This window comes from Pygocentrus nattereri, chromosome 6 (assembly GCF_015220715.1).
Source record: "Pygocentrus nattereri isolate fPygNat1 chromosome 6, fPygNat1.pri, whole genome shotgun sequence".
In the NCBI taxonomy this organism is placed as follows: domain Eukaryota; kingdom Metazoa; phylum Chordata; class Actinopteri; order Characiformes; family Serrasalmidae; genus Pygocentrus; species Pygocentrus nattereri.
In genome coordinates, this window is record NC_051216.1 from 188,968 (window position 1) to 211,681 (window position 22,714).

The 22,714-nt window shown below is 43.3% G+C and overlaps 1 protein-coding gene across 1 annotated transcript in view; it reads left to right on the forward strand.

Moving 5' to 3' along the window:
* Nucleotides 1-22,490, forward strand: part of LOC108444152 — a 62,108-nt gene extending 39,618 nt beyond the window's left edge. Inside the window, exons 15-20 of the mRNA XM_017725146.2 lie at nt 1,692-1,745; nt 3,357-3,410; nt 10,762-10,815; nt 18,507-18,560; nt 18,736-18,792; nt 22,178-22,490. Coding sequence (XP_017580635.2) covers nt 1,692-1,745; nt 3,357-3,410; nt 10,762-10,815; nt 18,507-18,560; nt 18,736-18,792; nt 22,178-22,246 — 342 coding nt within the window. The 3' untranslated portion in view covers nt 22,247-22,490. The remainder of the gene's footprint in view (nt 1-1,691; nt 1,746-3,356; nt 3,411-10,761; nt 10,816-18,506; nt 18,561-18,735; nt 18,793-22,177) is intronic.
* The last annotated feature ends 224 nt before the right edge of the window (nt 22,491-22,714 follow it).

A 22,714-nucleotide genomic window follows, 5' to 3' on the forward strand; every position in this document is an offset into this window, starting at 1 on the left:
TGTATATTCCTCTGATCACAACATGCACTATTGATCATAAAACATACACCACCACTCCGCCCCCCCCCCTTTACTCTTCCCAGAGAAGTGCTGTTCTGTCTGTGTGGTGCACAGATAACCTCATCAAGAATCTCTGCTGATAATCAGGTCTCTGTGAAGATTACACAGCAATCCCATGTCTCTGGTTGGAAAGAATTTGCTGATTTTGTTGATTCCAGGGACTTAGCATTTGCCTGTAGTTGCTGGGTAGTGGGGGGTAGTTAGCACACCATCTCAGCCTGAACAGAAGGCCAGCTCTCCTTCCCCTTTTCCGGCATGTCTGTAATGCTTCCTCAGCCAGTCATCCCTGATGGACGCCCCTCTGAAGACCATTACAAACCCTCTGCTGGATATATACAGAGCAAAGAGGCCTGTTGATGAAGCAGTCTGTTTAGTCCTGCACTTCATTCATTAAAATGCAACATCTTGGCAGTCTAGAACTTATGCCAGAGCTCTGTTTGTGGACTTATGGACATCTCAGCATTAAACACCATAATGCCAGAACTGCTACAGCCCAAACTGTCCCAGCTGAGTGTACCAGATGTGCCGGTGGACATTCTCACAATCAGCAGAGAGCACATGCAGCTAGGAAAACACGTCAGACCCCTAGACCCTCAGTACCGGAGTACCACAAAGTTGGGTGCTCTCACCTCTTCTCTTCAGTCTCTATATCAATAACTGTGTCTCTAAGCAACAAGCTGTGTAGAATCTGAAGTTTGCAGATGACACCATTATGGTGAGCATCATAGCCCTAGCTGCTGAACATGGAAAAGACAGCAGGGCGATGAAGTGCGCTGGCAAAAAAACAGCTGAGCCCTCTGATCCTGGACATCAACTCTTCCAGACACTCCCCTCTGGTAGAGAATTCAGGACCATCAAAACCAGCACAACCAGACATGGTAACAGCTGAACACATGTATCATTCTGTAATAGTCTGTAGGTAATATTTTTTTATATGCTATCAGACCTTTATGCATATAGATATTCTTATCTGCATATGTACAGATATTCATATTTCGCTTTAGCTCCTCCATGGCCAATTTTTATTCATTACTGTTTGTTGTTTTTGTTGTATTTTTTATTTGTCTCTTAAGGAAATATTCATTAACACGATGTTTGTCTTGTCTGCTCAGTGTGTTACATGTCATACCTCAGGAAGATGTTCCTTGAATATGTAACTTGACGAAATAAAGTGATTCAAAGCTCATTTGAGAGGACCCTAAAGTGGATGTAAATAACACACTATTATAGAAATCCTACTCTTGCAAACTGTACTTAATGCCCTCACTACCTCTACACCCTCATATTCACCTAGGGAGTCTATGAGAACCAAACAATTACACAAGGCTGATAAATAATTCTTCAAGACTGTCTGTATCAGAGAGTAATCCAGAGATTCAGTGTCTGCTAAACACCCAGTTTTTCCATGCACTACTATGTCCACTAAGAAGAGGTTTATATATAAATAAATAATATATAAATAATGCTGAATATAAAGTTGTTGTTTTTTTTCTAAAGACTTGTTGCTTAGCAGCAGCCATTATAGCTAAAAATCCTGCTTTTTTGGGTGGGCACTATCTACAAATGAGTCAAATCTCTGCACAGCAATTTCATAGACTTTTTCTTTGCTCTGTTTATTTTTCAATGTTTAGGAAAAGCCTGACTTTTTCAGTAAGAAAGAAGAGGACAACAACAATCCTTCAGTGGTGATTTAATTTTTTCATTCATAATGCTTACAGTCCTTTTCATATTTGCATTGTTCTAACATCATTCCTCATATCAAAAAATGCATATTAAACTGCTTATTAAAGAGTCTGTAAAAAGGCCAATTCATAGTTTTAATTTAATGCAAGTGTAGTGCCCCTTTCCCTCTGCGGTGAATACTCATGTATGTGTTTACGAGATAAGTACGGGGGCTTGGGTTCCAGTAGTAAATGTCAAATTTGTAAAACTCTTTAGTATTGACTGGATTATGTTGCTAGGTAACCAGTAGCACTTAGTGAATTCAATAGACTGTAAACAAAGCAATATCACCCGTTTTAGCTTGATTAATAAATGTATGATGTAATTCAGTTTATTGCTGCTTCCTCTCGCTGGATTAATATTTGCAAGGATATCAGTTTAAATATTTCTTGTCCCCCTTTTTTGTTCTGTTTAACAACGTAGGACAAGTGGAGCAATTATGTAAACAATGTACAAGTCACCCTAAACACTCAACCATACTCCCAAGATGAACAAAATACACACCTTTACCTTTGTGTCGTACTAACTCAACAAATCATTTATCATATATCTAGCATGCAATCCATATACCTATGCCGGCTAAAACCCAATGTACTTAGTGTCTGAACCGGTTGCAGGCCTGTTTCGTGGCTTGGGTATGTGGTGGCCTTAAAACAGTAAACACACTGGCCGCTTCACTCCGTAGAGCCAACAAAATGAAATAAAAGTGTGATGATTCGAGCTTTAAGTTATCGTAGTTCAGTAATTCAGAAGGAAGGTTCGTTACTCACGCCCGGGCTCCGACCCCGCTGGAGGATGCTTGGGCTGTTGAATGTTCAACCGGCCAGGATTAACGAACGGCTCCGACCCCCTCCTCCCAGTGTGTGACTGCTCTCCCGTTGTAGTGATAACAGTCCCTCATTAATGGCATAGGATACTGGATATGGATGAATGTCTGACTGTTTTAGTCAACTTCAACGCTAATCAGACTACACAGTAACTGTACTGGAACTCGCTAGTCTACAACTGGAAGCTGAGCTACTCACAGGCAAAACATACGGCAGGTCTGTGCTGCTTAAATGCCGTCTAGCCAACCACATTTGGCAGATAAAGTCACCCACTCACACAGGGCTATCAAACCGACAACCTAGGGCAGGTAATGAACTTATTTTTCTCCAAAAACCTTGGAAAATGTCGTTTGTAGTGCCGTCGCTGTTCCCCACATGCCCTCTTGGTCTCCCGTTCTCTCTCTCTTCAGAGTTTTTTTTTCTCTTCCCCACCCCCTCCCACCGAACCAATCACTAAAGGCTTGTACAGGTTACACATTGATCTGTCAAATCGCGTAAGACACAGAGGGTTACTGACAGGCAAGGTAGACTTGGTTGCACTGAGCACATGGCAAACTAGTACCTTCCAATCTAACTTTAAGAAAACTGGAAATGTCAACTTTTACAAAAACTATAAACCCAACTTTTGTATAATTATTCATTTATCAAACTTATGTACAAGAACTTATTATTTAAGTCATTTTAAAGGGCTACACAATTATAAATTATATATTTGTTAATGCTGGTGAGTGATTTTTCTATTTTAAGGTTTCTGCTTCTCAGCCACAACCTCAAACTACCCAGAAACACAAAAGTGATTCGGTAGGTACTCAGTCACAATACACACACCGCAGTGTTATAACTGTGTATGTTGTATTTGAACAAGAAAAACCTCAGTATTTACAATCAACAGGTACATGATCTGTCATTTATGTATGAGCATTCATAAATTTTCAACTTCAGATAAACAGATTAATGTTTTGTTCATAGCTATTAATGGTAAAGTTTTAAAGTTTTAAATACTTTTTAAAGAAGTTATAAAGTCAGACATGAAAGATGGTCATGTGAAGAAGTAAGCACATCCCACAAAATGAATTCCTTATTTGATGTGCAAAAGACTAAACACTGAACTAACACAGATTAGTAAATTGGGTGATAAGTGGATTGTGGATTGTATTGGAGTCCACCAGAGAGTCCCCCCCCAGTCTGAGATGTCCTAACAATGAGGTCGAAAGTGATGACCACCACAAATGACTAGAGGCATGAGCAGAAGCACCCCCAGAACTGCTGCAGCACTGGACTAATGGGCTTCTCACTTGACAACCATGGAGGCAAACTGGGATTGGAATGGACCCTCTTGGGAATTTTTGACTGTCTGCGATTAGCCTGGAATCCAGGATAGCACAAGCAGACTCCCCGCATTGATCCTACAGGCCATAACCCTCTCAGTCAACTAGATATTTCAGTCACATTGCTAGTGGCTTTTTGGATGCAGCATGTGGTTCAAATGTCTGTGGTGTATGGAAGAGAGACCCCGATGATCTTTTCAGCTGCCTTCGCTATTTGCTAAAGGGCCTTGCGTTCAGAGATGGTACAAGTCCCAAACCAGGCAGTAATGCAGCTGCTCAGGATGCTCTCTATAGTGCCTCTGTAGAATGATGGTGGGCAGGTGATGAGCTTTCTTTAATTTCCACAGGAAATAGAGATGCTGTTGTGCTTTCTTGGCTATGAAGCTGGTGACTAGGGTCCAGGTGAGGTTCTCCAAAGTGAACACAAAGAAACTTGATGCTTGCAGCAATCTCCACAAGGGAGTTGTTGATGGCCAGCAGAGAGTGGTCACTCTGTGCTCTCCTGAAGTCAACAAACATCTTCTTTATTTTGTCCACATTCAGATACAGATTGTTGAATTTGCACCAGTCTGTCAGTCACTGCACTTCTTCTCTGTATGATGACTCATTGTTCTTGCTGATGAGACCAACCACAGTAGTGTCAACACACCTGATGAAGTTAGAACTGTGAACTGCCGAACAGTCGGGAGTCAGCAAAGCGAACAGCAATGCACTGAGTACAATGCCCTTGGGGGCTCCAGTGCTCAGTGTGATGGTGTTAGAGACGTTGCTCCTGATCCGGACTGACTGAGGTCTCTCAGTGAGAAAGTCTAGGATTCAACTGCAGAGGGAGGCCTAGCAGGTTCATCTTTTCAATGAGATGCTGAGAAATGATTGTTTTAAATGCTGAAGTCTATTTACAGCATCCTAACAAGTGTCCTTTTTCTCAAGATGAATGAGGGCCAGATGAAGAGTAGTGGCTATGGCGATATGTGAACCAGTTTTTTGTAACTGTCTCGGAATTCTCTGAGCATGTGCCTGCTTCGCCTCTGATAGCCTTCTGATAAATGGCACGCTTTGTCATCTGCTCTAAAGGCTGAATCACGGGCCTTCAGCAGTGTGCACACCTCAGCAGTCGTCCACAGCTTCTGATTTTTCCGTGTGGTGCTCGTCTTGGAGACAGTAATATCCTCAATACACTTGCAGATATAGCCAATCACTGAGGCTGTATATTCCTCCAAGGGAGGAACACTGATCTTAGTTCTGCATGATTAGTCACCAGTGACAAACAGTCTATCTGGATTCATGTTCTGCGGTTCACTGATGGCTCCATACAGCTCGCAGAGTGCCTGACTGCAGCTGAACGCTGGCATTGGGAATGCTGTCATTAAGCCATGGTTCAGTAAAAACCAAAATACAGCAGTCTCTGATGGGCGGCACGATGGCGTGGTGGATAGCGGTGTCACCTCACAGCAAGGAGGGCCTGGGTTTGATTTCCCAGCCAGGCGACCAGGGTGCTCTCTGTGTGGAGTTTGCATGTTCTCCCCGTGTCTGTGTGGGTTTACTCTGGGTTCTCCGGTTTCCTTCCACGGTCCAAAGACATGCAGTCAGGCCAATTGGGCATGCTAAATTGCCCCTAGGTGTGGATGTGTATGTCTGTCTGCCCTGCAATGGACTGGCAACTTGTCCAGGGTGTATCCTCCCGCAACCCAGAAGGAGAAGTGGCTTAGATGATGTGTGGGAGCAGTCTCTGAACTCTCGCTGGGTAGTCTGCTGGAATCTACTGTAGTCCAGTTTATTGTCCAGTGAGCAAATATTGGAGAGTAGTTATAGAACCCAGCCCTCTTCCCCAGCTTCTGCCTCCTCACAGCACTTTTGGCAGGACCTCCACAGCCTCGTTTGTCAAGCAATGTTGAGGACTCTCCGCTGCAAACAGGCCCTTGTGAGCTGGTAAACAGAAGCCATGGCGGTTTCCATGTACTTGCGACAGACAACAACTTGAAACCTAATAACACAAAAATAGCACCATTTGTCAGACCAGGAGAGGCTGCTGCGTGACTACTGTGCTGCCATCTTGAGTGTTATTCTCAAGAAGTTTCAGAAATGTTTCAGAAATGAGGCTACTTAATGTGAGAATCAAGGTCAGAAGAGTACATGAAGATTTCATCTATGTCTGCAATTACAAACTTGCCTATGTTTTCTCTTAGGATGTAATTTATGAAGGCTTGGAAAAATGGACAGATCACTTGAGAGTTCCAGCATAGTTTTAACTCTTTGCTTGGATCAACTAATTCATGACTGCAAAATTCAAAGAAGTTGGCAGCGGTTGCAAATCTTCTTCATGTGTAGATTATCTTCCAGACAGTGGAATGATTCATTTCTAATATTTTGGTTATCGTCTTAAACCTCATTCCAGACTCAGGCATCTACAAAATTCCTTCTAAAGGCCTCAAGAGCTCTTTTCATTTAAGCATGGTGATACCACACACTCCAAAAACAAAGAGCAACCCAGATCAAATATGAGGTTTAAAAAAGACAGGTTCCTCCAAGACATTCTGTAACAGTGTTCTACTTATTAGCACTTGATAGTTATTTCCATTTGATTTTAGGTAGTGATATCTGTAGGAATGTACTTACTTTTTCCACATGTTTCATTACTACTTATTCCAGTAATATAAAGGATGACAATGTTATTTCCAAGTGTTTCTTGTTAAATCATATCACTTTTATCTATCAACACTGTTTAAATAAATGCTTGATATCCACTTCTCCAAATATGCTGAAAAACTATAAACTTTTCCAGGGGTGTACTTAATTCTTTACATGCCTGTAACTGTTGTATACAAGAAAATATTTGAAGGGAATAAGAAATAAAAATCTAGAATGAAATAAGCCTAAAAGGCTGATATTTCACTGAACCAATAGGGGGTCCCCGTGAGCAATTGTGGCAAAATAGCTGTCTGACCAAATTTCTCATATAGCTGATCAAAATCCACTTCAATCCTGAATATGCACTTTATTCCTCTTTGTAACATGTTTGCATTTGAATAAGTTGTGATCCTCCACATCCTAAGGGTCAACTGCAGAAACAACTGCAAACCTATTTAACCCAAGAGAGTATGCTGAAGTGGATGTACATTACACTCTACTGTATATAGATATAGATAGACAGAGAGAGAGAGATAATCAGCACAAATCAGACACACACACAGTTAAAAATACAAGATTTAAGTTTACTTCATAGTTTGGGACTGTTACAAAGAGCATAGTCATAATAGACTAGGGTCAGTACCAGACAGCAGCACACCCAATATAAGAGGGACATCCAGAGATAAATCAAAAACCATTCCAAGATCGAAAATCAAGAGGCAAAATGACAAACACCAAAGGGCACGTCAAAGGTAGGTGGTAGGTGGTCTTTTCAACCACCACCTCAAAACCATTCAATTTTGGTATCTGTAGTCCTGCCCCTCATTTTGTAACTCTGCCCCTGATTGTTTGCAGCTGTCCCTCGTTTTCCCTGTGTACTTAAGCCCTGTGTTTGCCGTTCTTTGTTTGAATCTCTGTTGTTTGAAGTGTTTGACTCTTGTTTGAAGCTCTGTTCCTTTTGTCATGTCTGTCCCAATCTCTACGTGTTGGCTCCATTCCAACGGAGCTGAGGCGCAGCTTCAGGGGCTGCAGAGCCGGGGCTAAGCTAAAGGCTAAACAACGGGAGAATCGCTGGAGATACAAGCCTTGTATTCCTGCAGTGGTGATGGGCAACGTGAACTCGCTGGTCAACAAGACGGACGAGCTTGCAGCATTAGTGAGGAACCAGAGGATCTACCGGGAATGCAGTCTCTTCTGCTTTACAGAGACTTGGCTAACCGCTAACATCCCCGACGCTAATGTAAACATCCCCGGATTCGTCATGGTGAGGGCGGACAGAGACTGCACGCGCAGTGGCAAAGCTAAGGGTGGTGGGCTCGCTATCTTCATTAACAACAGATGGTGTAATCCTGGACATGTGACTGTTAAAGAGACTGACTGCTGTCGGGATGTTGAACTGCTTGCGGTGAGTTTAAGACCATATTACATCCCGCAGGAGTTTTCACACGCCATTGTTTGTGTGTACATGCCCCACCGAGCGGACGCGGAGGTGGCGTGTGACGTCATACACGCGACCATCGCTAGGCTTCAGACACAACACCCGGATGCCTTCATCGCGCTGTCTGGTGACTTCAACCATGTCACGCTGGACTCCACACTGACCTCATTCACCCAGTATGTGGACTGTCCCACCAAGAAAAACAGGACAATTGACCTCCTGTATGATAACATCAGTGATGCCATCCCTCTGCCCCCACTTGGAAAATCTGACCACAATCTGGTTTTCCTGCAGCCTCGGTACAAACCCTGTGTGATGAGGCAACCATCAACAACACGCTCCTTCAGGAAGTGGTCTAAGGAGGCAGAGGAGACCCTGAGGGACGAACTCAATCTCTGCCATAAACGGTTTGATTGTCCTGTTTCATCCTCATCTGCTTCTGTCTGCCCTGCCATCACAGCAACCTCAGCCTCTGCCCCTCCGGACACCTCACTCCCTCTTCTCAGTGCTGCACAGATCTCCCTCCCACAGGCTGTCAGCACACCCAGTCCACCCCCCCCCCCCCCCCCACTTCTCTGCAGACCAGGTCACAGGGGTGCTGAGGAGACTCCGCTCAAGGAAGACAGCTGGACCTGACAAGGTGAGCCCGAGACTTCTTAAGGCTTGCGCCTCTGAACTTGGGGTACCCTTGTCGAACATCTTCAACATGAGCCTGCAGCTGGGGAGGGTTCCCACGCTGTGGAAAACCTCATGCCTGGTCCCTGTTCCCAAGAAACCACACCCCAGTGAGCTCAACGACTACAGGCCAGTTGCGTTGACGTTCCACATTATGAAGACCATGGAGCGACTGCTTCTCCCTCTTCTCAGACCCCAGGTACAGCATGCACTGGACCCTCTCCAGTTTGCCTATCGGGAGAGGATTGGTGTCGAGGACGCCATCACCTACCTCCTCCACCGAACCTACTCTCGTCTGGACAAGGGGAATACTGCTGTTAGCATCATGTTTTTTGATTTCTCCAGTGCTTTTAATACCATCCAGCCCCCACTTCTCAGAGACAAGTTGGTGAAGATGCAGGTGGATCCTCACCTGGTGCATTGGATCACGGACTATCTCACCTGCAGACCACAGTACGTGAGGCTGACTGACGGTACATATGAGACTGTTGTCAGCAGCACTGGAGCACCACAGGGGACTGTGCTCTCCCCCCTTCCTCTTCATTCTCTACACATCAGACTTCCAGTACAACTCTGAGATGTGCCATCTGCAGAAATTCTCGGATGACACTGCCATCGTTGGATGTGTCAAGGGTGGTCAGGAGGAGGAGTACAGGAGACAGGTGGAGGAATTTGTTGCTTGGTGTTGACTGAACTAACTGCAGTTGAACATATCCAAGACCAAGGAGTTGGTGGTGGACTTCCATAGGTCTGGACTACCCCTGCAGCCAGTCTCCATTGAGGGGGTTGATGTGGAAACGGTCAAGACCTACAAGTACCTTAGTCTGCATATGGACAACAAACTGGACTGGTCAACAAACATGGACACCCTGTACAGGAAAGGACAGAGTCGGCTCTATTTCCTGAGGAGACTGTGGTCCTTTAACATCTGTAAGAAGCTTCTGCAGATGTTCTACCACTCAATCGTGGCCAGCATTCTCTTCTACGCTGTGGTTTGCTGGGGAGGCAACATGAAGAGAAGAGATGAATCAAGGCTGGACAAGCTGGTCAGGAGGGCCGGGGCAGTGGTGGGAGTGGAGCTGGACTCTCTGGTAACAATAGCAGATAGGAGGACTTTGGATAAACTGCTTTCTATCATGAACAATGATAGTCACCCACTTCACACCATCATCATGAATCAGAGGAGTGTGTTCAGTGGCAGACTGCTGTCACAGAGCTGCACAACAGACAGACTCAGAAGATCATTCATTCCGAGAGCCATCAGACTCTTCAATTCCTCCCATCGGGGACGGGAGGCTGCTGCTGACTGAGTTTAACCCAGTCACACTACATGGACATTATTCAACTACTCAACCGCTTAATTATTTATTCACAATTACACTTCCCCAACCTCTCTTACACAAGCACATTTACTCAGGGTGTGGCATTCATATATTCACATATTCACTTTACAGAACTATATTTTTTACATGTACAATTAATAATTATATGGCACATCAGTCAGGGCTGCCTGATAGGGCTGCCCACACTGCCCCCTAGTGTGTGTGTGTTCACTAGTGTGTATGTGGTGTTTCACTTCACGGATGGGTTAAATGCGGAGGTGGAATTTCCCCGGTTGTGGGATCAAAAAAGTATCACTTAATTATAATATATAGCAAAAGCCTTTGAAGTGCTATACAGAAACCTTTTCAAACATGTTCTATATAGAAGACATTCTCCATCAACCTAAAGAATTTCACCATGCAAAGAACCCTTTGAGAACAATGTTCTTAAGAATGTTAATAATTATATATTTGATCTGAAGTTAAACACTACGTTCAGATAAACTCAAAGTATTTTTGTTATATTAAATTAGATTAGTTAAGGCCTGATCCTCACAAAGATAAAGGATTTCTTGTTTCCTTTGCATAAAATGCATAAAATCTTTCATATTTGCATTGTTCTAAAATCATTCCTTATCTCAAATATTGCTTATTACACTGAAGAGTTAGTGACCAGGCCAATGTGTTTTAAATTAAATGCAACTATAAATGTTATATTAGTTGAAGCTAAGGAGTGACTTTCAAACTGTTTCTATCTTTAGGTTCCTGCTCCTCAGCAACAACCTCAGCCTCCCCAGAAACACAATAGTGATTCGGTATGTACACAATCACAATATGCACATGTTTATACCTGTGAATAATAATATAATATTATTAATGTAATATTTCTTCAGGAAAACACCAACACAACTATATGAAGTATAAACAATTGAAAATTTTCAATTTCTCAAACTTATGATTTGTTCATTGTTAAGTCAGTCAATGTTTTATTAAATGATGTTATTAAAACGTCAGACACGATAGACCCTTTGTAGTGCTATATAGAAAACTATAGAAGACATCTCATATGGTACCATTTACAACACATTCTCGATCAATCTGAAGAATGATTTCACTATATAACATTGTTAAAACATGCAAATGGTTCTTTGTGGTTCTAGATGATCATTTATATTTCCGGTTCCGGTTGAGTGTACGCTGTGCGCGTTTGGCTGCCGCTACTCGCCGGTGTTTTGTTTTTCTTGTGGCTGTTTTTTTTTTCTTTCCTTTTTGTGGGTGTGGTTGGCTAACGTGTGTGGTCTGAGCTCTGGCATGTTCACTCTTCTCCGACATGTCCACGGCCGGTGTCCAGAGCTTTTGTTTTTGGCCTCGAGTCGTGCTGTTCATTTTTATTTTTTATGCTCTGGAAATGTTTAAATACTCACAAACTGAACATACACACCTCGACTGTCATGCACACTATATACCACGTCATATAATCTCTGCTGGACACTTGGAATTGCTCGACGTCCACGTTACATCCACCGCTCTAAAAGAGGACCCTCGTTTAGCTCTGGCTGTGATGGCTCTGATGCGCGGATCCCGACTATATGAACATATAATCGTGCTCGCCAGCGTGGGACTAAAGCCATCCGTGGAGTAAATCATGGCCATCTCCGTCCACTTTCAAAACTGGTTGAACCTTCTCTTCCCAGCTGTCGCTGCTTTAACCTCGCCCATCTTAACGCACGATCCATAACCAATAAAGCCTCGTTAATCAACGACCTCATCACAGAAAAACATGGATATGTTTTTTCTTTCGGAAACCTGGCAACAACCCGGTGACTACCTACATTTAAACATGCTGACCCCCCCCAGGCTACAGTTATCTCTCAAAACCCCGACTGACAGGGAGAGGAGGTGGTCTGGCTGTGGTTCATCATTCTGGTTTAACGGTCAAAGAACTTTCCCTATTCAGTACTACAACCTTTGAATATATTGCCTTGAAGGTTGTTTCCTCCTCACCTTTACTGTTCCTGTTAGTTTATCACCCTCCCAAACCTGCTGCTAACTTCTTGTCTGAACTTAATGAACTCCTCACAATCATCTCATCTCTTTGCTCTGCCGTAACTGTGCTTGGTGACGTCAATATCCATGTTGATACTGAATGCTCTTTCACATCTGAGTTCCTTTCAGCTTTAGAGTGTTTTAACTGGATGCAGCATGTTGATTTTCCAACTCACACTCATGGTCATACTCTTGATTTACTCTGCTCTATTGGTTTGAATTATATCTCTGTCTCTGGTCCAGTCTCTGGTATCTCTGTTCAGTCTTCAGCCCTGACCTACATAACCCATCATCCCCTGAGAGCATGGGTTCTCTCTATAATGACACTGTCTCTGGACTCCTTAATGATTTTCCCCCTTTTAAGAATAGACTCCTCCCTGCTGCCCGCTCCTGTCCTTGGTCCACCCCTGAACTAAGGGTACTGAAGGCTATTGGTCGGCGTCTTGAGCACCTTTATAAAAAAACTAGCCTTACTGTCCACTCTCTACTTTACAGTCAACACTCCCGCAAATATAGGGATGCCCTTAACACTGCCCGCTCCAACTACTACTCCATCATAAATAATGCTGAGTCTAGGCCAAAAGCTCTCTTTTGAACCGTTAACAAACTCCTCCATCCTCCTGTATCAGCGAGCCCCCATTCACCTGAGCAATGTCAGGCTTTTCTACATTTTTTTGACAAGAAAATGAATCAAATCTACAGCCTCTTTTCTTCTGCTTCCCAGCTGTTCTCCTTTACAGATTCTCCTTCTCTGATCACAAAGCTGACCTGTTTCACACCTGTTGACTCCTTTTCTGTCTCTGAGCTCATCACTAAGTCTAACGCTTCCCCCTGTCAGCTTGACCCTGCCCCCACCCCTCTACTCGAGGCCTGTTCATCCTGCCCCCACCCCTCTACTCAAGGCCTGTTCATCCTGCCCCCACCCCTCTACTCAAGGCCTGTTCATCCTGCCCCCACCCCTCTACTCAAGGCCTGTCCATCTGTAATCCACACCCCAGTTGCTACAGTGATAAATTCATGTATCTCTTCTGGTTCTGTTCCTACTGCCCTTAAAACTGCTGCAGTTACTCCGATACTTAAGAAGCCTGAATTGGACCCAACTTCTCTTTCTAATTACAGACCCATCTCACACCTTCCATTTTTAGCTAAAGTAATGGAAAGAGTGGTCGCTTCCCAACTCCAGACATTTCTGAGTGATAATGCCCTCTATGAGCCATTCCAGTCTGGTGTCTATACTCACCACAGCACTGAGACCGCTCTTCTGCCAGTCGTTAATGATCTTTTCCGGTCTGCTGATAGTGGTTCTCTCCGTATTCTCCTTCTCCTCGACTTAAGTGCAGCTTTTGATACTGTTAATCATGATGTTGTAATTTCTCGTGTTTTCTCTATTGGCATCACTGACACAGCCCTACAGTGGTTCAGGTCATATCTTACAGAGAGACACCAGTTTATTACATTAGGCCCACAGATGTCCTCCTCCTCTCCTGTTAGATGTGGTGTCCTGCAGGGCTCCGTTCTTGGACCCCTACTTTTCCTAATTTACATTTCATCCCTTGGCCAGATCATTCGTAGCCATGGCCTAAACTTCCATTGTTATGCTGATGATATTCAGTTATATCTCAGTACACACCCCCTCAGATTCCCCTCCCAGTACAATAATTCACTGAATTTCTGATTTAAACTCTGGATGCAGAATATTTTTCTCATGCTAAACACTGCTAAAATGGAAGTCTTACCAGCTGCTGGTCCCATCCCGTATAAAGTTTAAAATCTTACTTCTCACTTTCAAAGCTTTACATAACCTGCTCCCCCTCCCTCAGAGAACTGCTGACCTCTTACACTCCCTCTCGCTCGATCAGGTCTTCTAGCAGTAACTTACTTGCTGTTCCATGCACCAGACTTTCCACCTTGGGAGGGAGGTCCTTCAGTGCCACGGCCCCCAAACTCTGGAATTCTCTTCCAGAAAGGTGCTATATAAATGTAATTTATTTGTTGTTGTTATTATTATTATTATTATTAGTAGTAGTAGTAGTAGTAGTAGTAGTAGTAGTAGTAGTAGTAGTAGTAGTATAGATTGAGCCACTGTATTTGGAAAAAAAGAAGAACCATGTGGACACATTAGGACTATGGACACATCAGTATTTGATCTTAAGTTACATTCTTATCTGTTGAGAGTGTAAGTGCACCCCTGGTTGCAGTAACTGGTACTGCCCTCTCTGACAAAAACAGCTTCAATCAGTTTCTGACATCTACTGGGAAAAATCTTTGCCCACTCTTCAATGAAGAATTCTTTCAGGTGTGCAGTGTTTAAAGAGCTTCTTGCATGTGTAGCCTTTCAGTGGGATTCAGATCTGGGCTTTAACTGGGCCATTCCATAACCCTCCTTTTCTCCCTTGATGGATTTACTTGTATGTTTGGGATCACTGTCCAATTGGAGGGTTCACTTCTTCAGCTACAACTTTTTTACATTCTCCTCCAGCACTCTCTGGTATGTAAGAGAATTCATAGTCAAAGTTATGATTGCCAAGTTGGCCAGCAAAGCAGCTCTAAACCATAACACCATAACCATAACATGCTTTACCCATCTTAACCCATCTTTAACTCATCTGTCCAAAGAACACTGTTCCACTAGTTCTGGTCCTTGCAAAGAACATTAACAAACTAGTTTTTCCCTGAAATTCTGTTTAGACAGTCAGGATTCCTCCTGGTGCACCTCCCCTGTAGGTTGAATATGTACAGTGTTGCTCTAATGCTAGATGCAATCTTACATCAAGAGTGGCAGGACATTTCTTTTAGAATCTTACTATCTGCTATCAGGTTAAATTTCATGGGTGAAATTCACAGTGGTCTTCATCACTTGTAGATGATTTTCTGGATAGTAGAATGACTGATTTCTAATGTTTTGAATATGTTCTTAAACCTCTTCCCAGACACTAAGACATCTACAAACTTCTTTCTGAAGGTATCAGACATATTTTGAACTAGACATGGTGACACCACAAACTTCGAGAACAAAGATACAAACCAGAGCAGACATCAGAGGCTTAAATAAGAAAGGTTCTTCTGATGAAATTTAATGGTGTTCTAATCATTAGCACCTGATTTCAATTTGCCACATGTGAAGTAGTGATATCTATAGGGATATCTAGGGGGCCCCCTGAGTAACTTTAGCAAAACAGCTTGGTGATCAAATTTCACTCTTGTTACGGCTGATCAAAATTCTCTTCATCATTGAACATCTACTTCACAGGAATTGGGCCTGTGACCGGAAGGTTGCCGGTTCGATCCCCAGTACAGACAGTCCATGACTGAGGTGTCCTTGAGCAAGACACCTAACCCCCAATTGCTCCCCGGGTGCCGTGGATAGGGCTGCCCACTGCCCCCTAGTGTGTGTGTATTCACTAGTGTGTATGTGGTGTTTCATTTCATGGATGGGTTAAATGCAGAGGTGTAATTTCCCTGTTTGTGGGATTAAAAAAGTATCACTTACTTACTTATTTTCCCTGTGATCAATGACCACTGTGAATTCACTCAGTAGATAAAATGGTAGGCATCTCATCGTCAGGAACGCCTGATCAGGCAAGCAGAATTGTTTTATTGTCCACTTAGAGAATGTATCCCAGCTAGTGCAAATAGGTTAGAATCCAAATTACTCTTTAGCTCAAACATTGCCAGAAAACAAAAGCAGAGCTTTGTGATGTTCTTTGTGCAGCTGGGATGAGTGATGACAGTGGGAACAGGTGTGGAGACAGAGAACTTTTATTATAACACAAAAAGAAAATCACTCTGCTTTTCAGCCAACATACAAAATTTAAAAACATGCTCATCAGGACTTTTCAGTCTTGTCTTTGCTTTGTCTCATTTTGCTCTCACATCTCTACAGTTCTCTTTCTCTCTGGGCTCTGCTAAAAACTGAGAAAAGAGATGGATATAAGTAGGCTGGCAGAAAGTCAGGTGAATGCAGCAGCAGGCCCCCATGAGAGCTGCTGTAATGCGATTATAGGCCTGATGGCACTGCTCCATCCACTAAACTGGATTTGAATAATTTGAGGGTTTGATTAAAATGTTCAACCAGTCCATCCATTTGGAGTGGTAAACACTGGTCTGAATCAATTTAATACCCGATATATGTATATTTTGCATAAATTGTGCAACATAAAAGTAGCACCTCTGGATAGCATGTTGCATAATCCATTAAGACCAATACAAAGTGATACCTAAAAGTACTTCTATCCAATAGTCTGACAAGGTCCATGTAAATTATTTCAAAGGGGACCTCAATTAACGGAAGTGGGAGTAATGGTACTTTTGGGATGGCTGGGGAGTTAACATTACACAATTAAGTGTTTTTTCCTGTCCCAGATGTCCTGCCTTGGGATTATTATGAGACACCTGGACAACAAATGTATTCTTATTGTTTGTTACTTTTGGGAGTTAACTGTTAACTTTCATCTGGCCAAAGGAATGCTTCAGCATCTCATCATGTGACTGCTCCAAAGGGAAATCCCCGTGGGGAGTCATGAGGGTAGTCCCACAGTGACATGGCCATTCTTTTGGGTTCAGCCCTACCGGCAGAATAATGACCTCCCAGACCCAAAAGCTCACCTGTCTATAAAGCAGCACATGTTCCCTCCTTTCTATTATTGTGGGTCCCATCATCTACCAGAACTTTCACTAGTCCCCCAAACTGAGGCCAATTTGTCCCCAAAATTAGAGGATGCGAAAGTCGAGGACAAACCACTGCCTATACTTTATTTTCTTTTTGCCCCTAAATTCAATTGTACATTCAATTGAGAGCACAATCATGCACATCCCTGTGGACACACTGCACTTTCACCCAAAACCTCCATGTGGTAACACTGCTCCTGGAAATGCCCTGGGTCTCCACAACACCAACACACCTGACTAGGCGAGTGTGGCAGAAGAGTTTAGGGACTAGAGCTCCCTTTTTTCTGGAAGTGGGAGTAGGGACAGAGAGGGAGAAAAGGAGAGGGAGGGTTGCTCTTTTGGGCCTTCCTGCCCATGAATGTGCAGCAGAGTAGGTAGGCAGTCAACTGCTTCAGTACCATCAGATCAAGCACTTCTTCAGAATCTTGTTCTTCAGACAACAGCCACCTCCTGATAAAATCACAGAGCTGGTGAGCCAACATGAAGAGCAAGTCAAGTTCAAGAGTCAGCAAGCGGAACCACTGATGGTGTTGTTCCAAAGTCCCACCCTCTGAAGGATGGCTTTTTTTAGTTCATCATACTCCAGCTGTTGGGCAGCAAGCTGGATTTCCCCCATGAGCTGGGGCAGCAGTTGGATTGCACAGTCCTCCACTGCTCTCTCGCAGAGCTTCACAAAAGCCTCTGGGTCATCCTGTGAAGTCACCCTTCCAGATGGATATAGTGGCTGTAGCTGGAGTACTGGTTGCCATCAACAAACTCCACATGAGCTTCCTGTCCACTTCTTGGCCCTGTGCAGGGCCTTGAAGTGCGCATGGTTTTCCCCCTGGCAATCCAAGGGAGCCAATGTTGATTCTGCTGCAGGATGGAGAGCACTTTAATAATCTCTCCAAGTGGTGAGGACAAAGTTTGTCCACTCAACCCTAGGTTTCAGCACCACCGTAACATTCTTTGCAAGGCTTACATGAATGAAGATGGTGTGAGCAGGTGGGTAGACAGAGAGCTTTTATTATAATGCTAAGGAAATTGCTTGACTTTACAGCCAACAAACAAAATTAAAGAACATAATCACCGGGAATTTTCAGTCTTTCCATTGCTTTGCTTTGTCTTATTGTGCTTAGCTCTTTGTTCTCCAAAGGTCAGAAACAAGGCACAGGTGAATTTTATCAGCCGCTTAGCCCACTGGTTTGACAGACTGGCTCTCTGTTCTGCATGTTTTGCTCTGCCACACCCCCTCCTCCACAAGCTAATACAAGAAGGAGAACAAGATACAGAATTAAATACAGCATAAAAGCAATACAGTACATTTTAGTAGGTACTAAATTTAGAGCTTGCTTAAGTGCTTCAAAAAGAGATGTCTCTTTGTCTGGCTTTGAAGAGTGAAAGTTTGTTCCACCACCTGGGTGCCAGGTGATAGAAGAGTCTAAATATTTATTCCCAGGGGCTGGTTAGTTTTTCAAGAAAAAAAAAAAAGAAAACTGGATGGAACTTGGACTTGTGGACTATTCGGCCATTCATGTCTGCAAGGCTTCCTTATCCATGATTCTTATAAGAACATATGGGCTGCTGGGCTCCTTAGGTTTATAGGTAGCATACTACTAGAGAGCCTGTGCTGCTTCCTAGTCCAGAGCAAGCTGGTTGATTCTCTGCTCTTCACAAGTGAAGATATTGATGATGATGATACTGGTGGTGATGATGGCACCCTAACTTCCACATCAGAAAACTTCCTATTTTTCCTCATAGTTCAACACTTTCAACACTACAGTGAATTATAAGTGATGTTTTCTGTGTTTAGGTGAAGCCTACTCCTCAGAAACAGAGACAACAGAATAAAAATGCTGATCAAGTGGTGAGATAATTTCTTCTTTCATATCACATCTTCATCCTACAATTATTCCCCATCAAATATTACTTCTTAAACTGATGACCTTCACTGACACATGCAAACTGATACTAAATAAATAAATTTCCCTTGAGGCAATGGAAAATTAAGTTTGAGTAAATTTGAATCTGTTTCTCTTTAGAATTTTTCTGCTTCTCCAAGCAGACGTGAAACTCCTTATAGAGCTACAGGAGCACAGGTATGTACACACACACACACACACACACACACTAACTGCTAGCAAGCCAACATCCCATTAGTGTTATCAGTGACTGCAGAGAGCACGATAACATAACATAAAATCCAAACAAATAAAAATCTTGGGATCTTTTCATTTTAAACCCTCCCCAAAACATTAAATTTTATCTCTTTCAGTGGCTCCACCCCTATAATTTAAACCATCAGCTGGTGGCTGAGGATCTGAAAATTAAACAGCTTACAGTCTCCACCTTTACAAAAGCGGTGATTAAAAAATGCCAATTAAGAAGAGCTGCAAAAGTCAGGCAAGATCAGGAGGATAGAACTGCTCATATGCTGTTCAGAAAGACAAAACAAAGCCCCCATATAAATCCCACTGGGCACCATGAGCAGAGATTCACTAAAGCATATCTTGGGTCCAGCATGGCACATAAGAGACCGAAAAATATAGATGCTCTGTCTATCAGGTCTGAAAGGCTAAAGGTCATGAACTTCTCTAAATAGTTTGGTTTAGTTATGACTAAAGCAAATTTCTTATGAGGCCTTTGATGTAAGACGTCTTATGTTAAGCAGTCCTTAAATAGGCTAGTGCTGTGAAAAGGTATATGGGACAGTGGTAAATTTTCACAGGAATAGCCAGCCTACCAAAAATTGAAGGTGTTGCTTATGTGCACTGCCCATTACCATCGGGGATCACTCCACTGATAATAGTGCTGCATGTTCAGCTTCTTCTATACTGGTGTTTCCACCCTTGAAAAAAAAATGTGATGCCCTTGAAGACTGCACCTGTATTTGTGCACACCAACCGCTGCATGTTCAGTTCCTCCAGTGCTGGTGGGTTCCCCAACAGAAGACAAAGGTCTCACTGCAAGGAAGCTTTGAGTCTTGATTCCGCTGCTGGCCACTGCATGCTGGCCACTGCTTGCTCTTCTGCAAGCTCAGCATGCCTTCTTGAGGCTGCCCCAGCTGTTGCTGCAGAGTCCAAGCTTAGTATGCACACATCCCATCTGAGCACAAGCCAGAACTTCTGCAATTGGCTCAGACCCCTAGTAGCCCCTAGACCCAATATTAACAAACATGAATTGGAGGGTCAGTGACTCTCAGCCATGCGGTGTGCTGCTCTCACTGTGCGGTTGGGTTATTGACGAGCCTGTGTCAATAAGTGAGGAGAGCCATTTCCCATTTATGCTGCACTCTGTCTAAAACCCATGATGGCAGCTATTTTTCCAGATGGCAGTGCCACTGCTGAGGGTTACTCATTCCATCAACCATCACTGGGGAGCTGCGTTGCACATCACGCCCTCTTCAAACTCCTGGTGTGTAGCATGGTGTTATTCACCTTAATATATTTTGCTAAGGAAGGGTTCTGCCATCCGGCTTCAGATATTGGTGCTTAAAGTCTAGATAGTTTGACAAGCTGCACATATCGCCTTAGTTCCTCCAGCAGCAGCATGCTTAGGAAATACTCCAAAGCTGATTCCTCATGCACTGCCCTCTCGAATGCTGGGTATGCTTGCTGGATTATTGTGCTTAGCTCTGCTGCCAGTATACACTATATTGCCAAAAGTATTCAGTCACCCATCCAAACCATTGAATTCAGGTGTTCCAGTCACTTCCATGGCCACAGGTGTATAAACCCAAGCCCCTAGGCCTGCAGACTGCTTCTACAGACATTAGTGAAAGAATGGGTCACTCTCAGGAGTTCAGTGAATTCTAGTGTGGTACTGAGATCAGAAGCTAAGGGGAACGACAGCAACTCAGCCATGAAGTGGTCGGCCACATAAAATGACAGAGCGGTCAGTGGATGCTGAGGGGCATAGTGCGCAGAGGTCACCGACTTTCTGCAGAGTCCATCACTACAGACCTCCCAACTTCATGTGGCCTTCAGATCAGCTCAAGAACAGTGTAGAGAGCTTCATGGAATGGGTTTCCATGGCCGAGCAGCTGCATCCAAGCCTTACATTACCAAGCGCAATGCAAAGCGTGGAATGCAGTGGTGTAAAGCGCCGCCACTGGACTCTAGAGCAGTGGAGACGTGTTCTCTGGAGTGACCAATCATGCTTCTCCATCTGGAAATCCAATGGATGAGTCTGGGTTTGACGGTTGCCAGGAGAACGGTACTTGTCTGACTGCATTGTGCTGAGTGTAAAGTTTGGTGGAGGGGGGATCATGGTGTGGGGTTGTTTTTCAGGAGTTGGGCTCGGCCCCTTAGTTCCAGTGAAAGGAATGTCTTAACTCACAAAGAGAGAAAATACATTTCTCTATTTTACTACAGACAAAAATCAAATGACTACTCCATAACAGTATTGAATCTATATGTACATCAAGGTATTTATAAGACATAACTTGTTTAATTTCCTGATTATGAATATGTAATATTAATAATAAGAGCATTGTTAAGATTAGAAATGAGCAGATCAGAGGGACAGTGAAGGTGGAGCAGTTTGGAGATAAAGCCAGAGAGGCCAGGTTGAGATGGTTTGGACATGTGTTGAGGAGGAATAGTGGATATATTGCGCAAAGAATGTTGGAGATGGAGCTGCCGGGTAGAAGGAGAAGAAGTAGACCTCAGAGAAGGTTTATGGATGTAGTGAAGGTGGACATGGAGATGGTTGGTGTGAAAGTAGAGGAGGCAGTGGATAGGGCAAGATGGAGGCAGATGATCCGCTGTGGCGACCCCTAAAGGCAGCAGCCGAAAGAAGAAGAATAAGCGCATTGTTGTTGCACCAATCCAGTGGCCTACTAACACCTGGATGAAATGATTAAATTCATCATTATTTGACAACAGATCTAACTTGTATAATCAGTAGAATAAAAAAAAAATTGATTTGGTTCCTGAGCTTTATAAACATTTGTATACAAAGAGCATTTTATCATTGGTCAGTAGGCTGTACTTGAGCTGTGTTGAAAGAGAGGGAAACAACTATACAGTCTCCTTAAAAATGGTTACTTTTTTATTTGAGCTGAGCTGGAATAGGGTTCTGGTGTTTTCTGACCCATTTCCATCCCTGACTGTATACAGTATACTACTGCATGATACTCTTCATCACAGTATGCAATGATTGCCATCATTGATTACATGACCACTAGGCAGTTACACCCATGGTTATGTCCTCCTTAAAAGATTGCAATTCAGAGTGGTATCTGGGTGTCCTTGGCATACTGTTATGTTAAGTTGATCACCTACTGTACACTTTTGGATACCGTAAGTACATGAGCAGTTGCATAGCAGACTATTTCTAACAGAGCCACTGTCTGATTCCCTGATTCAAATCCTAAACTATATCCTATAAAAACAGAACAAGTAATTCCTGTTTCTCTGTATTTCATTTTTGATCAAGTTCTTTTCTAAGAACCTGATTTGGCCTGGTTTGTCTCTGTTCCAGTCTAGTTCTGCTCTTGCCCGGATGCTGTCTTGGTTCACACCCGACTCGTTCACATCAAGCCGCCGCTAGTCTCCCCTGCCAAAGTTGTCCAGTCATACAGGATCTCTTCTATGGATAACATTTGTGTACATTTATAGTTGAGTGCTAAGGGGATGTTTTTTTCAACTCCCCCAAGGCCTCTTTCCTCATCATTGTTACCTGTGTCTTTACTTGTGTAATTCTGTCCCCTCCTCAGCATTGCATCAATTGTTGATTGTAATCATTGGTGTCACCTATGCCTGGTTGATTAATTAAACATTTTTTGATTCTGAGACTGATTCATTCTCATCAATTTCTTTGTTTTACTTAATCTTTGTGTTTCATTGTGAAATATCTCTTGGAGTTCTTAACCTGTTTTCTTTTGTATTGTGATACAAGTCACTAAGTTCATGCAATGGTAATGAACAAAGAAGACACCAGTGGGGAAAGAAAAAAAAAAGTAGATGGAGTCAGGTTAGGCCAGAGTCCAGACAGCGTGGATCCAGGACTAGGATGCGG